Raw genomic sequence first — 15,519 nt, 5'->3', positions numbered from 1 at the left:
AAAGGAAGGCTATGTTTTAGGATTCGTGGACACATGGGGTGCATCCCAATATGTGACCTTGCCTCCTCCACTTGCCTCCTCCACTTGCTTCTCGTCATGATGACATCACTGACAACAGCATTATATTTCAATATCTTGCAAAAGCTCAATTGTAAAGTCTTTTTCTCGTTTGCAATTGTTATGGTGAATGAAAAACAGTCCCTCAAAAGTTGTGGCGAGGCTGACAGCTGGGAAACTTTATCGTTTTCTCCACGGAGGAGGGGCCAGGAGGCGGGACGAGGAGACAAGCACAAGTGGAGGAGGCAAGGACACATATTGGGATGCACCCATGTTGTCACTGACAGGATGGGGTTGGGAATGGGCTTTAGTTCAGGCACAGTTTGACATGTTTATAGGCTGGTGGACACATATGGCTCACTGACAGGTTAGGAATGAGTTGGTATAGACACAGTTCGACACATTTACAAACATGTCCGTAGTGGTCTACCATAACCAATAATGGCATCATGTGACAGCACTTAGATGTGGTACACTAAATCACCACTAAACACTAAATCACTAAATCATCTAACCTCTTTCTTTCTCAACGGGGGCTCTACAGCCCCCCAGGGGGCATTAGGGAACCCTTTGGGGGGCATTGAGGAGGACATAGCTTATAGTCACATGATGACAATTGTGACTGGTCGTGTATCATACAAATCACTGGACTCTAGTGTGTCTATAACTGAGTTACTACAGAGGATCCAGTGTGACCGAGTTAATAACATTAATAACATTTCTACCTTCAGTGCAGTTCAGAGTGGTTACCATGGATACAGACTTCATCCCCCTCCAGCAGAAGGTGAGACCTGCTGCACGTGAGATTACTTCCTGGTTGCGATTGTGTGTAGATTACTTCCTGGTTGCAATTGTGTGTGGATTACTTCCTGGTTGCGATTGTGTGTAGATTACTTCCTGGTTGCGATTGTGTGTAGATTATTTCCTGGTACCCTTTGCAAGCACTGCATACAGGATGTAATTTAGCACAGTCAGTCACTTCAATGTCTAATGTATGTGTAACTAAAATTGTGCTTGTTTGCACAATGTCTCACAATGCACAATTACTCGCTTTTGTGTTATGGCTTAAAGCCACACCTGACTGATCTCAGGTAAAGCCTGAGCGAACCTGATGACGCACAGAGGTGAAACGCATTGCTCGCTCTGAATAAAAGAGCATTAAGTCAAACAAGTGTGCGGTAAACTTTTTCCTTTTGAAGTATTGCATATTCCTGCGTTTACCAGCACCTAGAAGCTGTGCATGGATCTTTGAACTTTTGAATTGGCTAAGCATGTTGTAATGAATCCTACATCACTAATCTTCTAATCGACATCTCATTTCTTCCCCACAGTACCACCGAATAATACTGCTGGTAAGTATTTTCATGCTGTATGAGGGGCATTGGTCTATTGAGCACATGCGTTCCTTTATCTTCTCCAGGATGGGAAAGAGGATGTAGTAGGGCATGGGTGGGGGACAAACGTATTGCAGGTTTGTGAAGCAATCTTAGAAATTACATTTGTAATATAATTAAGTTATACTGTCAGGGGACCTAGTGAAGGTGGGGTCTGTTGTAAAGGTAGCCACCTTCAATATACTGTATGTAGGTTTTACGAATTTAAGATTAACCAAGTGCATTTTTTCGAAATCGAAATACTTTTGATTATTATGTGTAGGAATGACATACTACGTAGCTGACAAGTTACGTTAGCATACACTATTTCTATTTTTGACACGGGCACGTTGCCTGAAACATCTGGCCCTTCGATCAATACTGTGAACCCAATGTGGCCCTTGGGCCAAAATAATAGCCCACCCTTGATGTAGTGTCTGCATAGATGGGAGTGTTGAGTAGGGCTGCACAATATATCGAAAATGTATCGAAATCGCGATATCAGGAGTGGCCGTATGCATATCGCGACAATGACTTAATTATCGATGACAAGTAAAACATTTGTTTGCTATCCTGTCACTAGCTGAATGTAAACAAATGTGCCAGAAGCCCACCACGACCAAAGCCGCGCCCCCCACACACACACACAAATTCGTGACAAGAAAAACACTTGTGTATAGTACTTCTAAATATCGTTTAAATATCGTTATCGAGGTATTGCATGCTGTTATCACGTATAGATTTTTTTTTCTGATATTGTGCAGCCCTAGTGTTGAGTGTGTCATCTGCTGCCGCAGGACGACCGTCGTAACACCATTGGCCAGTGGCTGAATGTGACGTCGGAGAGGAGCATGGTGACGCTGTCGCACCCTCTGAACGCTGAGGCGTCACAGGGCACCTACCAGCTGATGGTCTCCGCTCAGAAGGGGGAGAGGTCACACCTCTTTCAGGTCAAGAAATATGGTAAGCCCTTCAAAGTTTAAAGAGATGGAACTACCTTCCACGTTTAAAAAAAGTATAGTAAGTCCTTTAAAAGTTTTAAAATATGGTAAGAATATGTACAAAAGGCATTTTGTATGAAAATATATGGTAAGAGCTTGGTTAGAAAGATATGGTACGTCCTCCCAAGTAAAGAGAGCATTTTAAGACCTTCCAAGTTAAAAGAAAATTGCAAGCCCAGAGCAAATGTTGGAGATACAGTATTATTGAGAGAACAACCCATAGGAAATACAAATGGTGTGCTTGCATTTGACATTTTACAAGTACTAACCTTTTTATGCATTTATTTTTACCTTGTTTGTCAGCATTTTTTTTAACCCTGTCTGTTTGTAATATGTTAATTGTGTGCTGCTGCATTGGCCAAGGCTCACTTGGAAAAGATGTTTCTATCTCGATGTGATTTTTGTTTCCAGTGCTAAAATGAATTAAATTAAAATAAAATTATCATTGATCTTCAATCAGATGAGGGGTGTTGAGTATTTTGTAGAAGTTTCATTTCTTGGTCATATCACAAAGGGTAAAAACCATGACTACCACTTCTTCTTTCAGTACTGCCTAAGTTTGATGTGAGCGTGAACACTCCAGAGAAACTCAGTATTGGAGCTCCAGAGATCCAGCTGAAGGCATGTGCCAAGTAAGTGTGTGTGTGTGTGTGTGTGTGTGTGTGTGTGTGTGTGTCTGTGTGTGTGTGTGTGTGTGTGTGTGTGTGTGTGTGTGTGTGCGTGTGTGTGTGTGTGTGTGTGTGTGTGTGTGTGTGTGTGTGTGTGTGTGTGTGTGTGTGTGTCCATAAGTAATTTCCTTTGTTCAGGTGTTTTTGATGAATAATGACTTTTACCCATTTTAGCCTGGAGTGACATACCATACGCTGCATTCAGGCTCTTGAGATTTGAGGGGTTTTTTTAAAATGAAAAATGTGGGTATGTTAGAGCTGATGAACACATTCTAACGCAAAATGAGGTCCTATGCAACTCATTTCATGTTTTTATGTGCTTCGGAGGCTGATATATTTAGGTTTTAAGAGGCAGAGGCCGGGCACACTTTCCCAAAAAGGGCTTAGGCTAAAATGGGTTAAAGCATCAGTTGCCATGTTATGATGATTAACTAACTTGAAATGACAGAGTATTCACCTTTAAATATTGTCCTCTGTCCAGGTACACGTTTGGCCAGCCTGTGCCTGGGAAAGCCTCTGTGTCCCTGTGCCGAGCCCCTGATCTCAACCGCTACCTAGACGATGATGCAGACTCTGTGTCTGTGGAGCTGTGTGAGAGGGAGTCACTGGAGGTAAGGACATGCCTCACTGTGTTTGACTGAGGAGTGAAATCACGTTATTATACTGTATAGTGATGATGTACTAAACAGGCCAACTGTAATGCACATTTGAAATGATCTCACGGGCCGAATAAAATGACCCCGCGGTCAGAATCGGCCCCTGGACTGGAGTTTGACATTCCTGCACTAAGGGTAAGGACATACTGTAAAGGCAGGCTCAAACTACATGACTATCGGCCCGATTCCCGGCTCAAACCCCCCCTGCAACAACCAGTGGACTATTACCCCCCACGACCATCAGCAAGCAATTGTCGGATGAGTTTTCTTCTTTGTCGTGTGCATCGTTCTAAGATAGAATTTTGCCGGTTCAAAGACTCACCGACAGCAAATCGTAGATGTCAAGCAATGTTTGATATTATGTCTTGAAATAGAACTTTGAGTAATGAGAGTTGCGATTCACTTCATTTGTGCAGTGCAACCCGAAGCTAAAATCGCTAGGGTTTTGAAGTCATGTAGTTTGAGCCCAGCTTTAGGTGCTGTTTCCACGCAGCAGGATATTTTTGGAAACAGATTGGTTTTGTCCTTCCGTTTCCAGATAAACAGTCCCTACTCATGTGTAGAATATAGCAGTGATGGGTGTGTGGCGGAATGCCAAAGGCCGTACAGTATGCGATGGAGCCGATTTGCGTCTGCTTGTGGACATGTTGGTGTAATGAATAATGAAAAGTTTTCTCCATTTGAAGTGGCTGAGGAATGTAGCATTACAGTAGAGTCCGGAAACCTCAGAGTACGCTTCCAATTGTGCGTGTGTGTGCGTGTGCGTGTCCATGTGCGTGTGTGTGTGTGTTTTGATTCTCGACTCTCAGCTGGATAAGTCTGGCTGTGCCACTCACGTCTTCTCCATGGCGACCTTAACCGCTCTTGACACGAACGCAAAACTGAGGGATTCCATAACCTTCAAGGCCACCGTAGCTGAGGAGGGGACAGGTGAGTGGAAGAAGACGCCATTTTAAAGAAATTGTTTTGGGCTTTTTATATGTGCTTTCCAATATGCAGACTCGCGTCCAGGGGCGTCAGCAGAAGGGCACCAAGGGATAATGCTAGCGCGCAAAATGAGCAGGCACATTTTTTTGGGTTATTTATCTTAAAAAGCTTTTAAATTAATTGTATTATTGCAAGTAGTGCATGTACACTATTTTGTGCATATTCTGTAGATTACTCTGTATGCTAAACTTGAGCTAAACTCCAAGATAGCAAGATTGTTGTTTTCTTTTGTTTAACTCATACCGGGGCACAGTAAATCAATACCTAGGCACGTGCCCCTGTAAAATAGGTCTAGCAACGCCCCTACTCGCGTCCTCCACTTGTGCTTGTGGCCCCGAACCAGGAAGTAATATGTTGTGATGACATCACTGCCAACAGCATTGTATTTCAATATCTCGCTAAAGTTCAATTTCTCATTTGCAAACTGGATGGTGAATGAAGAAAGTTGTTGTGGCTAGGCTGACAACAGGGAAACTTATTTGTTTTCTCCACGGAGGCGAGAAGTCAGTAAAACATGAGGCCACAAGCACAATTAGAGGACTGGAGTCAGCATATTGGAATGCACACTAGAACTTAATTTGTGATTGGAGAGTGAAAGAAGGACGGGAAACGAATGGGGGAGAGAGAGAGAGAGAGAGAGAGAGAGAGAGAGAGAGAGAGAGAGAGAGAGAGAGAGAGAGAGAGAGATGGGAAAGGACTGGTAAATGAAAAGAATCGAGCCCTGGTCGCCGGCGTAACTTGTAACCCAGTCCCCTACTGTTAGGCCACGGTATGGACAGAAGAGGCCATTTTAAAAAGGTTTTGTCCGTGGCCGTGGCCATGTCTGAAACGGCTAAGGCCCCATACTGTTTCCATATTGTTACCTTGGTTCCATTCTGGCTCAAGGTCATTTTCCAACCATACCCCATCTCTCTTAGCCTGGCGGAGCCCTATCGCACGAGATGCATCGTGTTTCCACGAAATTAAAATAGTTTATAACGGTAGTTCTAGTGGTGCCGTCACGATAAAGCCCCGTTTTTCGTGGTTGGGCCACACTTCCGCGGCCAATGCATTTGAATGGGCTGTCCGACTCGTGGTTGATTTACAATTGATGGACCTGTCAAGCTTCCAGGAAAATGTGAGGAAAACGCGGAGTGTAGAGAAGCGAACATTGCATTGGAAAACACACTGTCCAACTTCATTTGTTTTAGCCTACTTCACAGTGTGATGGGGCATACATGCTATGATGTATCCCTTCACTAATAATCTTTCCCTAATCAGTTTTCTGTTGCAACCATTTACTGTCCATGTCTCCAGCTATCCTGTCATTATCAATAATAAAAAAGCCAGCTGAGGGGTATACTAATAGCTGGTTCAGGAGTGAAACAGGTTAAGTTAAGAGGTAAATCATCTAATACAAGAGCCTGGAGTCCTAATTTTCTATTAGATCATTTACCTCTTAACTGAACCTGGTTTACACCTGAATCAGCTCCCATGTCTTTAGCTATCCTGTCATATCAAAGGCATACCCCCCCCAAAAAAATAAAATTAAATAAATAAAGCCAGCAGATGTAGTAGTGCAGTGTTTCTCAACTGGTGGGTCGCGACCCAAAAGTGGGTCGCGGAGGGGTCATGGGTGGGTCGCAGAGCCATGGTGTAAAAAAAAAATCATAATTCATTGATTCGCTAAAAAAACAGAAAAACATCCAACTTTTCCTGCAACAATTTACAGCTTTTATTTTGATAGGCGATTGAACTTGTGTCATCTGTCGTCATAGATAAAATCAGAATGTTTATGCGCGATAGTAGTGTGCAACCAGTCATTCGAGTATCGCAAAAAAAATTGGGTCGCGACTGAATAAGATTGGAAAATGGTGGGTCCCAAGACTGTTCCAGTTGAGAACCACTGTAGTAGTGTGTGGTGACACAAGCTTTTGTTTTCTTCTCTTTAGGCATCAGTCGCTCTGAGAGCAAAGACATCCCGCTGGACTACTCTCTTGGGAAAGCCGTTTTTGTTGACACGCCGGACAAGATCGAGGAAGGCGCCGTATTGAAGGGCAGGGTACGAGGAAAATGCAAACACATGCTGATTGTGTACACACATGACACAATGACTACTAGGGGATGATTGGAAAACAGTAGCTAGTTACATGGGGCAACATAGACCGTTGAACAGGAGGTATGGATTTGTGTGTGTGTGTGTGTGTGTGTGTGTGTGTGTGTGTCTGTGTCTGTGTCTGTGTCTGTGTCTGTGTCTGTGTGTGTCTGTGTGTGTGTGTGTGTGTGTGTGTGTGTGTCTGTGTGTCTGTGTGTCTGTGTGTCTGTGTGTCTGTGTCTGTGTGTTGGACCCTGTTGAACTACTGAATTGCTATGCAACCACAGTGGGTGCAAAGGATAAACCCACTTAGATCATTGTCTGCTGAATGTAGTGTCATCTTTATAGGAGGCGTGCCATTATACTGCAGCAGCCATGATTTTGGCGATAATTGGAAAAATATTAGTGCTGTTGCTTTCTTCTTTTTATGGTGAAATCCAAGCATGAACGTACAATTGCTGACCGAATTTTTAAGAGCTACAATGAATATTACCAATATTAAGTGGAAAGATGTACAAAATGGATGGAGAAGGATATTATGCAGGTTTGATGGCAATCTAAATAATTAAGTACATTTTCACAATATGCATTGGCTGCTTGTTGTGCTGTGTCCACAGATCAGAGCGACCCATCACAATGACACGGCCATGGCCTCCAGAACCGTCCATCTGTTCAAAGGTCCGAGGTGGGGAGCAGAACTCCTGCTGAACCTGACCACAGACGCAGCTGGAGAGGCCCAGTTCTCACTGGACACGGCTCCTATCCAAGGAGACTTTGAGCTCATCGTAAGTTGAGCCGCGTGCGTGTGTGCGTGCGTGCGTGCGTGTGTGTAACCTGGATTCATTAGTTACATTTCAGTGCCACATTACCTGGTTTTACCTACAAAATTCAACAAGGTGATCATTCATCCAGGCAATTACCTGGTTGAATTGGACAGGTAAAAATTGCATCATTTGGATTGCGTAGGCCTATGTGTATTTTGAAAGCGCTTTAAGTCAACGTTAGATACATATTGTATTGTATAGTATGTGACACTGGATAGTAAACTAATGTATCCAGATTGCCTGTCACTGGTTGTGTGGTCTTCTGCCCTGATGTGTTATGTAACCAAAGATGTTCAAAATGGTAACCAAGATGAATCATGCAACATAGTGGGATCAAGTCCGGTTTCTTAAATGGGTGTGACTTTCCATTGAACTCCATACATTCTCCTAATGGGGCATAACTACCATAGCATTCCAGCTTAGAACCTTAGAACCTCATGTCATGTGGATTCCAGAAGACACTCCTCATGAACCTTGTCTACCTTGTGGCCGGCATACACTGTACAATTTTTGGCCTGATTTTGCCACGATTGGTCAGTCGCACAACTTGTTTTGGAATCCGTCTGATTTCTTGCTTAATCAGAGGTCAATTGTGAGTCTTGGTGTACATGGGGTAATGACAAGCGATTGATTTCACCTCACAACCAGCTTGCGATCTGCAATCGTGTGGTCGCAAGAAATCAAAACTGTTTGAAATCCTTCTTGCCCCTCGTGAGTGAATCGCACAGTTGAAGCATGTGCTATGACCCGATTTTTAGTAGAGAAAGTGCGCTCAACTCCGAAAAGTTTCTTACAAGGTCTTTGGGTGCGAGCAAACAGCAAAGTTCATGTATAGTAAAAAAGCCGCACTCCCGGATCAGTTTCTTGCAGTTTTAATACTGGGTTAGCATGGCAGACAGACAGACGTTCCTAAGCCTTCTTCAGCGTCTTTACAGAGGATGTAGGCAGGGTGGTTTTAAAAAAAAAAACAGTCATGACGTTCGCTAATTGCCACGTAAGCCGTAGGAAAATAAAATATATACATGTGAACCATAAAGAAAAAACAATGAATGAATAGACACACCACACCATGCGTGACAGAAAATAAAAGATAATAATAATAGCATTTTCCATACAAGTGGCATTATATTACAACCGACTCAAATAAAGCAATTCAATTCCAATTCCTCATTGAGGCCGCCAGGGTGCACCGTCTGGAGTGTGAAGATCCAGAACGCCTCTCTCTGTAGCAAAGTGCTGTCCCTGTCACCCCCCTTCTGTGTTGATTGACCAGCTCTATGCCCTGGAATCTCAAAGAGCATACATCATGGCCCATAGAGTGACCTAGGCACAAAAAGGCATAAATCACCAGGGTACCGCGATTTGCTCTTGAGCGCAACGTGATCTCCAAAAAATCCGTGCTCCTGGACACGGAATTATTTTCTGTGCTGAACACACAGAAGTGCTCTCTCTATACTCCCACAGCTCTATGTTTCCACAGTCTTGTGTTTTCTCAGGATTTTTCTAATTTCAAATATTTTTCTCAAAAAAACATTTCTTACTGACAGGTTAGGGTTAGGGATTGTTTTGGTCTGGGCACAGCTAGTTTTCCTTCATTCATTATATGAATTTGATAGCCTAGCAACCAACTGGAAAAGGTATTTCTCAAAAATATGTCTTTAATGACAGGTTAAGGTTAGGGAATGTTTTGGTCAGGGCACAACTTCAATTGCTATAGCATTATTTTGTTTAGGATTGGCATTTGGTATATATTTTCTAATGATAGAGTTAACACAGTGCTGTGGGAATATAGAAAGCACTTCCGTGTGTCCATCACGGAAAACAATTCCGTGTCCAGGAGCACGGAAAACAATTCCGTGTCCAGGAGCACGGAATTTTGGCAAAATCTGTGCTCCTGGACACGGATTTCATGTCCTTAACATCCGTGTCCAGGAGCATGGATTTTTTGGAGATCAGGCTGTTGAGCACATCCTCGTCTCCACCTCAGCTGCCCGTTTCCCTTCTGTGTTTTGTTCATCTGCAGTTCCGGAAAACAAGCCCGTTGTGTCGTAAAGTGTTAGCCAGGCTGTACCCTCCTAGTGACACAACACCTTCAGCGTTGCTACTAGTCAGGTCATGAGCAATGCAAGTACTTTCTGAGCTCCCGAAAAATCGGGAACTCCTCCCACTTTGTCGCTAGCAAACCAAGGGAGGCTTGTCAACCATGCCGTTTGGGAAATGTTAATTGTTATGCTCTTGGTCAGACCAAGTCTCGAGGAGATTTGAAAGTCGATGATAATCAGGCTAGTAAAGTGTAAGCATTGTGGTCGCATCTGACCCTCGGGTCATATAGTGTGAGGACGTGAGTCATGAGATGTGAACTTTTTAAACCCTTCCATTCACTCATACAATGCAAGTAGGAGCTGAATACCCGCGACTGAAAAATTTGCACAGTGTATGCCTGGCATTAGTAAACGTCTCCTGGGCTTTAAACTAACACCAGCCAACCGGCCAAATGCTGGTGAAATTTGAGTTTGGCTGGTACAAAGACCAACTTACTAGCCACTTTGACCCATTAGGGGGTGTGCGTTTGGCTAGTAAGATAAACTTGTCTGTCTATTCGCCATTTTGGCTGGTTGATTCAGGCCCTTCAACAGCAAGTTGGCAAGTTGATTCAGGCCCTACCGTGGCTGATATGGTAGGGCTCTCGTCTACTACGCGGCCGACCTGGGTTTGATTCCCGGCCCGGGTCCTTTGCCAGTCCTTCCCCGTCTCTCTCTCTCAACTCACATCCTGTCTCTGCTTCACTGTCCTGTCTGAGAAAAAAACAACAACAAGAAAACAATAAAGGCTTGTAAAAAGTTAATTTAGTTTATTTAACGTTTCTTTTCTTCCTCTCCCCAGGCCAGTGTGACTGCAGATGTGACCAGCTATAGGCCGTACAGAACTCCGTACTACGACCACGGATCCAAGTCGGTGTCCAGACTGAGGGCCGCGTCTGCCTTCGCTCCCACCTCCAGCGCTCTGGAGGTGCAGGAGACACAGGGCCTTCTCCAGTGTGGCCAGGAAACCACCATCACCATCAAGTACACCTTCACCGGGGAGACCTTCCAGTCACAGTCTGTGGATGTCATTTACATGGTATGTGGAAGCAGGGCTGTAAATGAATTGCCTGTCTCTTGCCCGACCTGTAGCCCCGTTCAGCTTCATGAGCTCCACTACTGTGTGTGTTGAGTGGCACCAGGGGGGTCCAGAGCTTAAACACACAGAGGTCTGGTAGGAAACAGGCTACTAAATTATCACCAGCCAACCAGCCAAATGCTGGTGAAATTTCAGTTTGATTGGTAGAAAATACCTACTTACTAGCCATGTACAAAGCGGATTCCAAAAAAGTTGGGACATCAAAATGTCAAAATAAAAAAAATGCTGGCATTTTCAAAACATCTAATATGTTAATAATGTAGAGCATTATGTACAGACAACATATCAGTTGTTAAAGTCGAGCAGAATTATTGTTTTGAGGTAATTATGTGATCATTTAAAATTTGACCCATGCAACAAATCTCAAAAAAGTTGGGACAGAGCCAGAACATGTTGTAATAGTTGGATAATTCTAAAAATAACACTAGGAAGAATATTTTAAAAGGAACTATATTGACTGCCAACATTAATGCACAACTAAAATACCATCACAGAAAGGCTGTGGCACTCAGCAGCGAAGATTTTGAGGGACTAATTACTTATCTATTACACAGAAAGATTGAATTATCAAAATTGCAGGCATATAAGGCCTATTTCCGTAATATTGAGTTCTGTGTAATCATTGCATGAGTTATGAGATCATGACATACTCGTGGTCAATAAGCAAACTATGACACTCCAACAATGACAGCTCTCGAAAAAATGACCATAAACACAACACTTGAATAATGTACATGATGCACACATTACACAGTGTTGCATGCGGAAAAGCTCATTCTGTGAACCTAGGAGACATGTGGAACTGTCCTCTGATTACAGGATGGAAAATATTTAATCCTTTTTGAAAATTATGGAGTCATGCACCCTCCAGGTTATATAGAAAATGAATACTTCAGCTTGATTTAGTGGTCAGTCTGAAAGACAGCATATACGATGGTAAGGGGGTGCAGAGGTGACTTGGTTAGGGTCTTCTTAGTCATGTAGAGCATTAAAATGAATGTTGAATGATACATACAGACTTTAAACAGCAAACATAGCTACCAAGGCATTATATTTTGGAGCACCGCCTTTAGATATTGTCCCCTAATGGTGGCAAATTTAAATCTCTACTATGTTCCAATAGTGTGGTTCCATCATAAGAGTAAACAGGTCACAATTTTTTTTTCTTGCTGTCAGGATATGCCCATATTAAGCATAACAAAAAGGTAAACAAGTTGAAGAACACACCTATCAGTTGAGCTGCTGAAATCATGTCTCGCACATCAAAATATCTAATTTTTGAATAAAATTATGCCATCAGTCAAAGTACTTAACTGTTCAGTCTCATCCCTTGTGTTGTGTTTAGTCTTATCTAATATAAAATGCATTTTATTGGCCCTGTCCCAACTTTTTTGGGATTTGTTGCAAGGGTGAAATTTTAAATGATTACATAATTACCTCAAAACAATAATTCTGCTTCACTTTAACAACTGATTTGTTGTCTGTACATACTCTTCTACCTTGTTAACATATTGAATGTTTTGAAAATGTCAGCGTTTTGATTTTATTCACAAATTACAAAGTGTCCCAACTTTTTTGGAATCCGCTTTTGTAGACCCATTAGGGAGTGTGTGTTTGACTAGTAAGATTAAGATCTTCTAGCCATTTTGGCTGTTGAAGAAAAAAGTTAATTTCAATGCCCATAAATTTGCAGGAAACCCTGTCCAAATGCCCCTCTTTGCCCATTTTTACCCGCAGATGGCCTTCCTAAGCAGCCCAATTGGGCGGAAAACCACCCAATCTGGCAACATTGTTGGCTGTGTGCGTAGGAGCTTCATAGCTTTCTCTCCTCCCTTGTGTGTTGCAGGCGTTGTCCAAAGGACAGATTGTTCATCACGGCTTCACTCACGCTGCGGTTGCGCCGGGCTCCCAACCGGTCGTGACGGGTCAAGTGTCCTTCAAGCTGTCCGTCAGGCCCCAGATGGCTCCTACAGTGAAGGTCGTGGCCTACTGCGTCCTGCCCAGCGAGACCGTGGTGGCGGACAGCAGGACCTTCAGCACTGCAAAGTGCTTCGCCAACAAGGTATGAAGCAAGACCATGGGCTCGTTTTTGATGAAGCAGTGATGCTTTTGCTATGCAGCACTTTGCTAGTTTGATGCATTGTGGTTAGAAAGGTCTCACCAGACTATATCAAACTGGCAAAGTGCGCATGTGCACGGCATAGCAAAAGCTCCATCAAAAACGAGCCCAAAGTTTCAATACACCTTATTATCCATGGTTTCAAGGATGCCGACGTGACGTCACCTTTTTGTGTTCCTATGATTTAGTTTGAGTAGAAAAAGGTCAACATTTGAAAATGGTGTAGACTCACAACATGCTTACATACATTATCTTTTTAGAAACCTAGCATAGTTTATTTTGATTGATTTATTCATTTTGATAGAATAATGAAGGGTAATACTATAATGACAAAACTGTCAATGTGGTGCGATGGTTAAAAACGGCGTCCTCCCCAGTGATGGCTGGCAGCAAGACCTTCACTGCAAATTGCTTTGCCAATAAGGTATTCAGCATAACCACATTTACAGCATCAGAAAACAAGCTTCATGGTGTTAAAAAAAATGACTTGGTGCTCTAACTTGTGCAGGGTAGAGGCAGTCAAGGCTGCAATGTTTATACTTTTTATTTGCTACTTTGAGTACCTTAGATTTCCTCTACCCTGCACAAGGTATACATATAGAGAGTACATTAATAACATAACATAATTTCTGTCTACAACCTATGGCTATACATGCAGACTTCGTCCTCGGCCTGTGCTTGTGGCCTCGCGTTTCGCTGACGCCCCGCCTCCATGGAGAAAACAATAACGTTTCCCTGCTGTCAGCCTAGCCACAACAACTTTAGGGGGACTATTCTTTTCATCCCGTTTGCAAATGAGACAATGACATGAGATATTGAAATACAATTCTATTGTCGGTGACGTCATCATGAGGCTATAAGGAAGCAAGTGAGCAAAGGAGCGTGTACAGTACAGAGTTGATGTTGTGTGTGTTATCGTCAAGTGTAACCATATGTGTGTGTGTGTCTTTTTTGCAGGTGTCCGTGCAGTTCTCGCCCCCAAGGGCGGTTCCTGGAGAGAAGGGCTCCCTGCAGCTGTCTGCCCAGCCTGGCTCTCTGTGTGGCCTCAGTGCCGTGGACCAGAGTGTGATGATTCTGGAGCCTGGGAAGCAACTGGATGCCGAAAGGGTTAGCATTAGCAAAATGATCTACCACCTCAATTACTGAATGACGTCCATAGAATTTCACGTACTGTGGTACACCGGTAGTAAGATGTTGTGTTTGTCTATTGAAGTGAACATGATCTCCTGGTTAGTGATTAGGGTTTGTCTATTGAAGTGAACATGATCTCCTGGTGTTAGCATGACCCTAATCCTATACCAGTGGTCTCTAATTATTTTTCTCCAAGGGCCAAATTATGTAGAGCAAGTGAGGCTGCGGGCCTAACCAACAACCCAACTCAATGAGAAACAAGTTAGATGTCTGGACAGAGTTTCGCTTTTCTGTTTTCCCTTCTTGTCAATGTCTGTTTGGAGACAGTTAGCATAAGATCTTTTTTTATTTTATTTTTTTTATTGAACAATCAAACAAACAAAAAACAAACCACGACAAAAAAAAAACCCATCAACATCCTACAGACCAGGCATCCAAACAGCAAAAAAAACAAAGAATCAGACAAGCAGTGCCCCTCCCCGAACCTCCCATTCCTCTCACAGCTTCCCAAAAGCGTAAGATCTTACTCTGTGTGAATGCTTTGGAGAGATGCTTTGGAGAGATAAGACCCACTGAAGTTTAGTGATCGAAAATCACACACATTTATGATTGTATTGTGTTCAGACCTCATGGCGGGCCAATTGTTTGTCATGACCGGACCGGATTTGGCCCGCGGGTCTTTGTTGGGAGACCAAGGCCCTAGACCATCTCCTCAGGTCAGCCTGTTGCTATAGTAATCCTAACCCTGTTACTAGTGGGAGCAGAAAGTCCTGGTTGAAGCGGACTTTTTCTCGTTTTATCTGGTCATTTCTTAGTCCTGCTCCTAGGTCAGACGTTTGCATATGCAGGCTTTAAAGGTGCAGTGTGTAAGATGGTGGCTAGATTAGGTATTGCAACTATGCTGTTCATGAAACTGTGCTGCCTATTGCCAAATTTGATATTTTCCGGAATATTTACTGAGTAATTAATATTTACTAGCATGACCAATGTACAGTAAGTTTTGCAGGTCAAATATCTATTTCTGGAAATTCAAAATGGCGGACAATGGAGAAGATCGCCCTTTTCATGTATGAAAAGTGCAATTTTCCTACTGATAATGAATACTTAGATTTTGATGGTGGTAAGTGCAGTATTCATGAAAAAGGTAATTCATTCTGGAAATTCAAAAAATATTGCACAGTGCACCTTTCACCTACTTTTTGAACCTTCAATGTAACGTCTGAAAACGCGTTCTTTGTCTGAAACGCATGCTTTGAATTGCAATTTCCTCCTGTGTCCACAAGGCGGCAGTGCATAGAAGGATCTTTGTCCGCCTGTCAGACTTGTTATCTGGTCATTTGTTAGTCCTGCTCCCAGGTCAGCCGTTTGGATGTGGGGACTTTAACCTCCTCTTTGATCCCCATGCAGGTGTATGACCTGCTGCCGTCACTGGGCTCCCATGTGGCGTAT

General features: G+C 43.1%; 1 protein-coding gene across 2 annotated transcripts in view; it reads left to right on the top strand.

Annotated features, from left to right (window-relative positions):
- The window catches only part of LOC134455919 (alpha-2-macroglobulin-like), a 53,113-nt gene that overhangs the window by 15,335 nt on the left and 22,259 nt on the right, over positions 1 to 15,519 (top strand). For both annotated transcript variants that reach the window (XM_063207279.1, XM_063207278.1), the window contains exons 5-16: positions 789 to 841; positions 1,389 to 1,409; positions 2,228 to 2,393; positions 2,979 to 3,063; positions 3,581 to 3,710; positions 4,565 to 4,685; positions 6,674 to 6,783; positions 7,434 to 7,601; positions 10,524 to 10,760; positions 12,667 to 12,882; positions 13,897 to 14,046; positions 15,478 to 15,519. The exon at positions 15,478 to 15,519 is cut by the window's right edge and continues 108 nt beyond it. In XM_063207279.1, coding sequence (XP_063063349.1) covers positions 789 to 841; positions 1,389 to 1,409; positions 2,228 to 2,393; positions 2,979 to 3,063; positions 3,581 to 3,710; positions 4,565 to 4,685; positions 6,674 to 6,783; positions 7,434 to 7,601; positions 10,524 to 10,760; positions 12,667 to 12,882; positions 13,897 to 14,046; positions 15,478 to 15,519 — 1,499 coding nt within the window. The remainder of the gene's footprint in view (positions 1 to 788; positions 842 to 1,388; positions 1,410 to 2,227; positions 2,394 to 2,978; positions 3,064 to 3,580; positions 3,711 to 4,564; positions 4,686 to 6,673; positions 6,784 to 7,433; positions 7,602 to 10,523; positions 10,761 to 12,666; positions 12,883 to 13,896; positions 14,047 to 15,477) is intronic.

The sequence above is a fragment of the Engraulis encrasicolus genome, chromosome 9 (genome assembly GCF_034702125.1).
Source record: "Engraulis encrasicolus isolate BLACKSEA-1 chromosome 9, IST_EnEncr_1.0, whole genome shotgun sequence".
NCBI lineage: Eukaryota > Metazoa > Chordata > Actinopteri > Clupeiformes > Engraulidae > Engraulis > Engraulis encrasicolus.
This window is presented reverse-complemented; position numbering and strand designations above follow the sequence as displayed.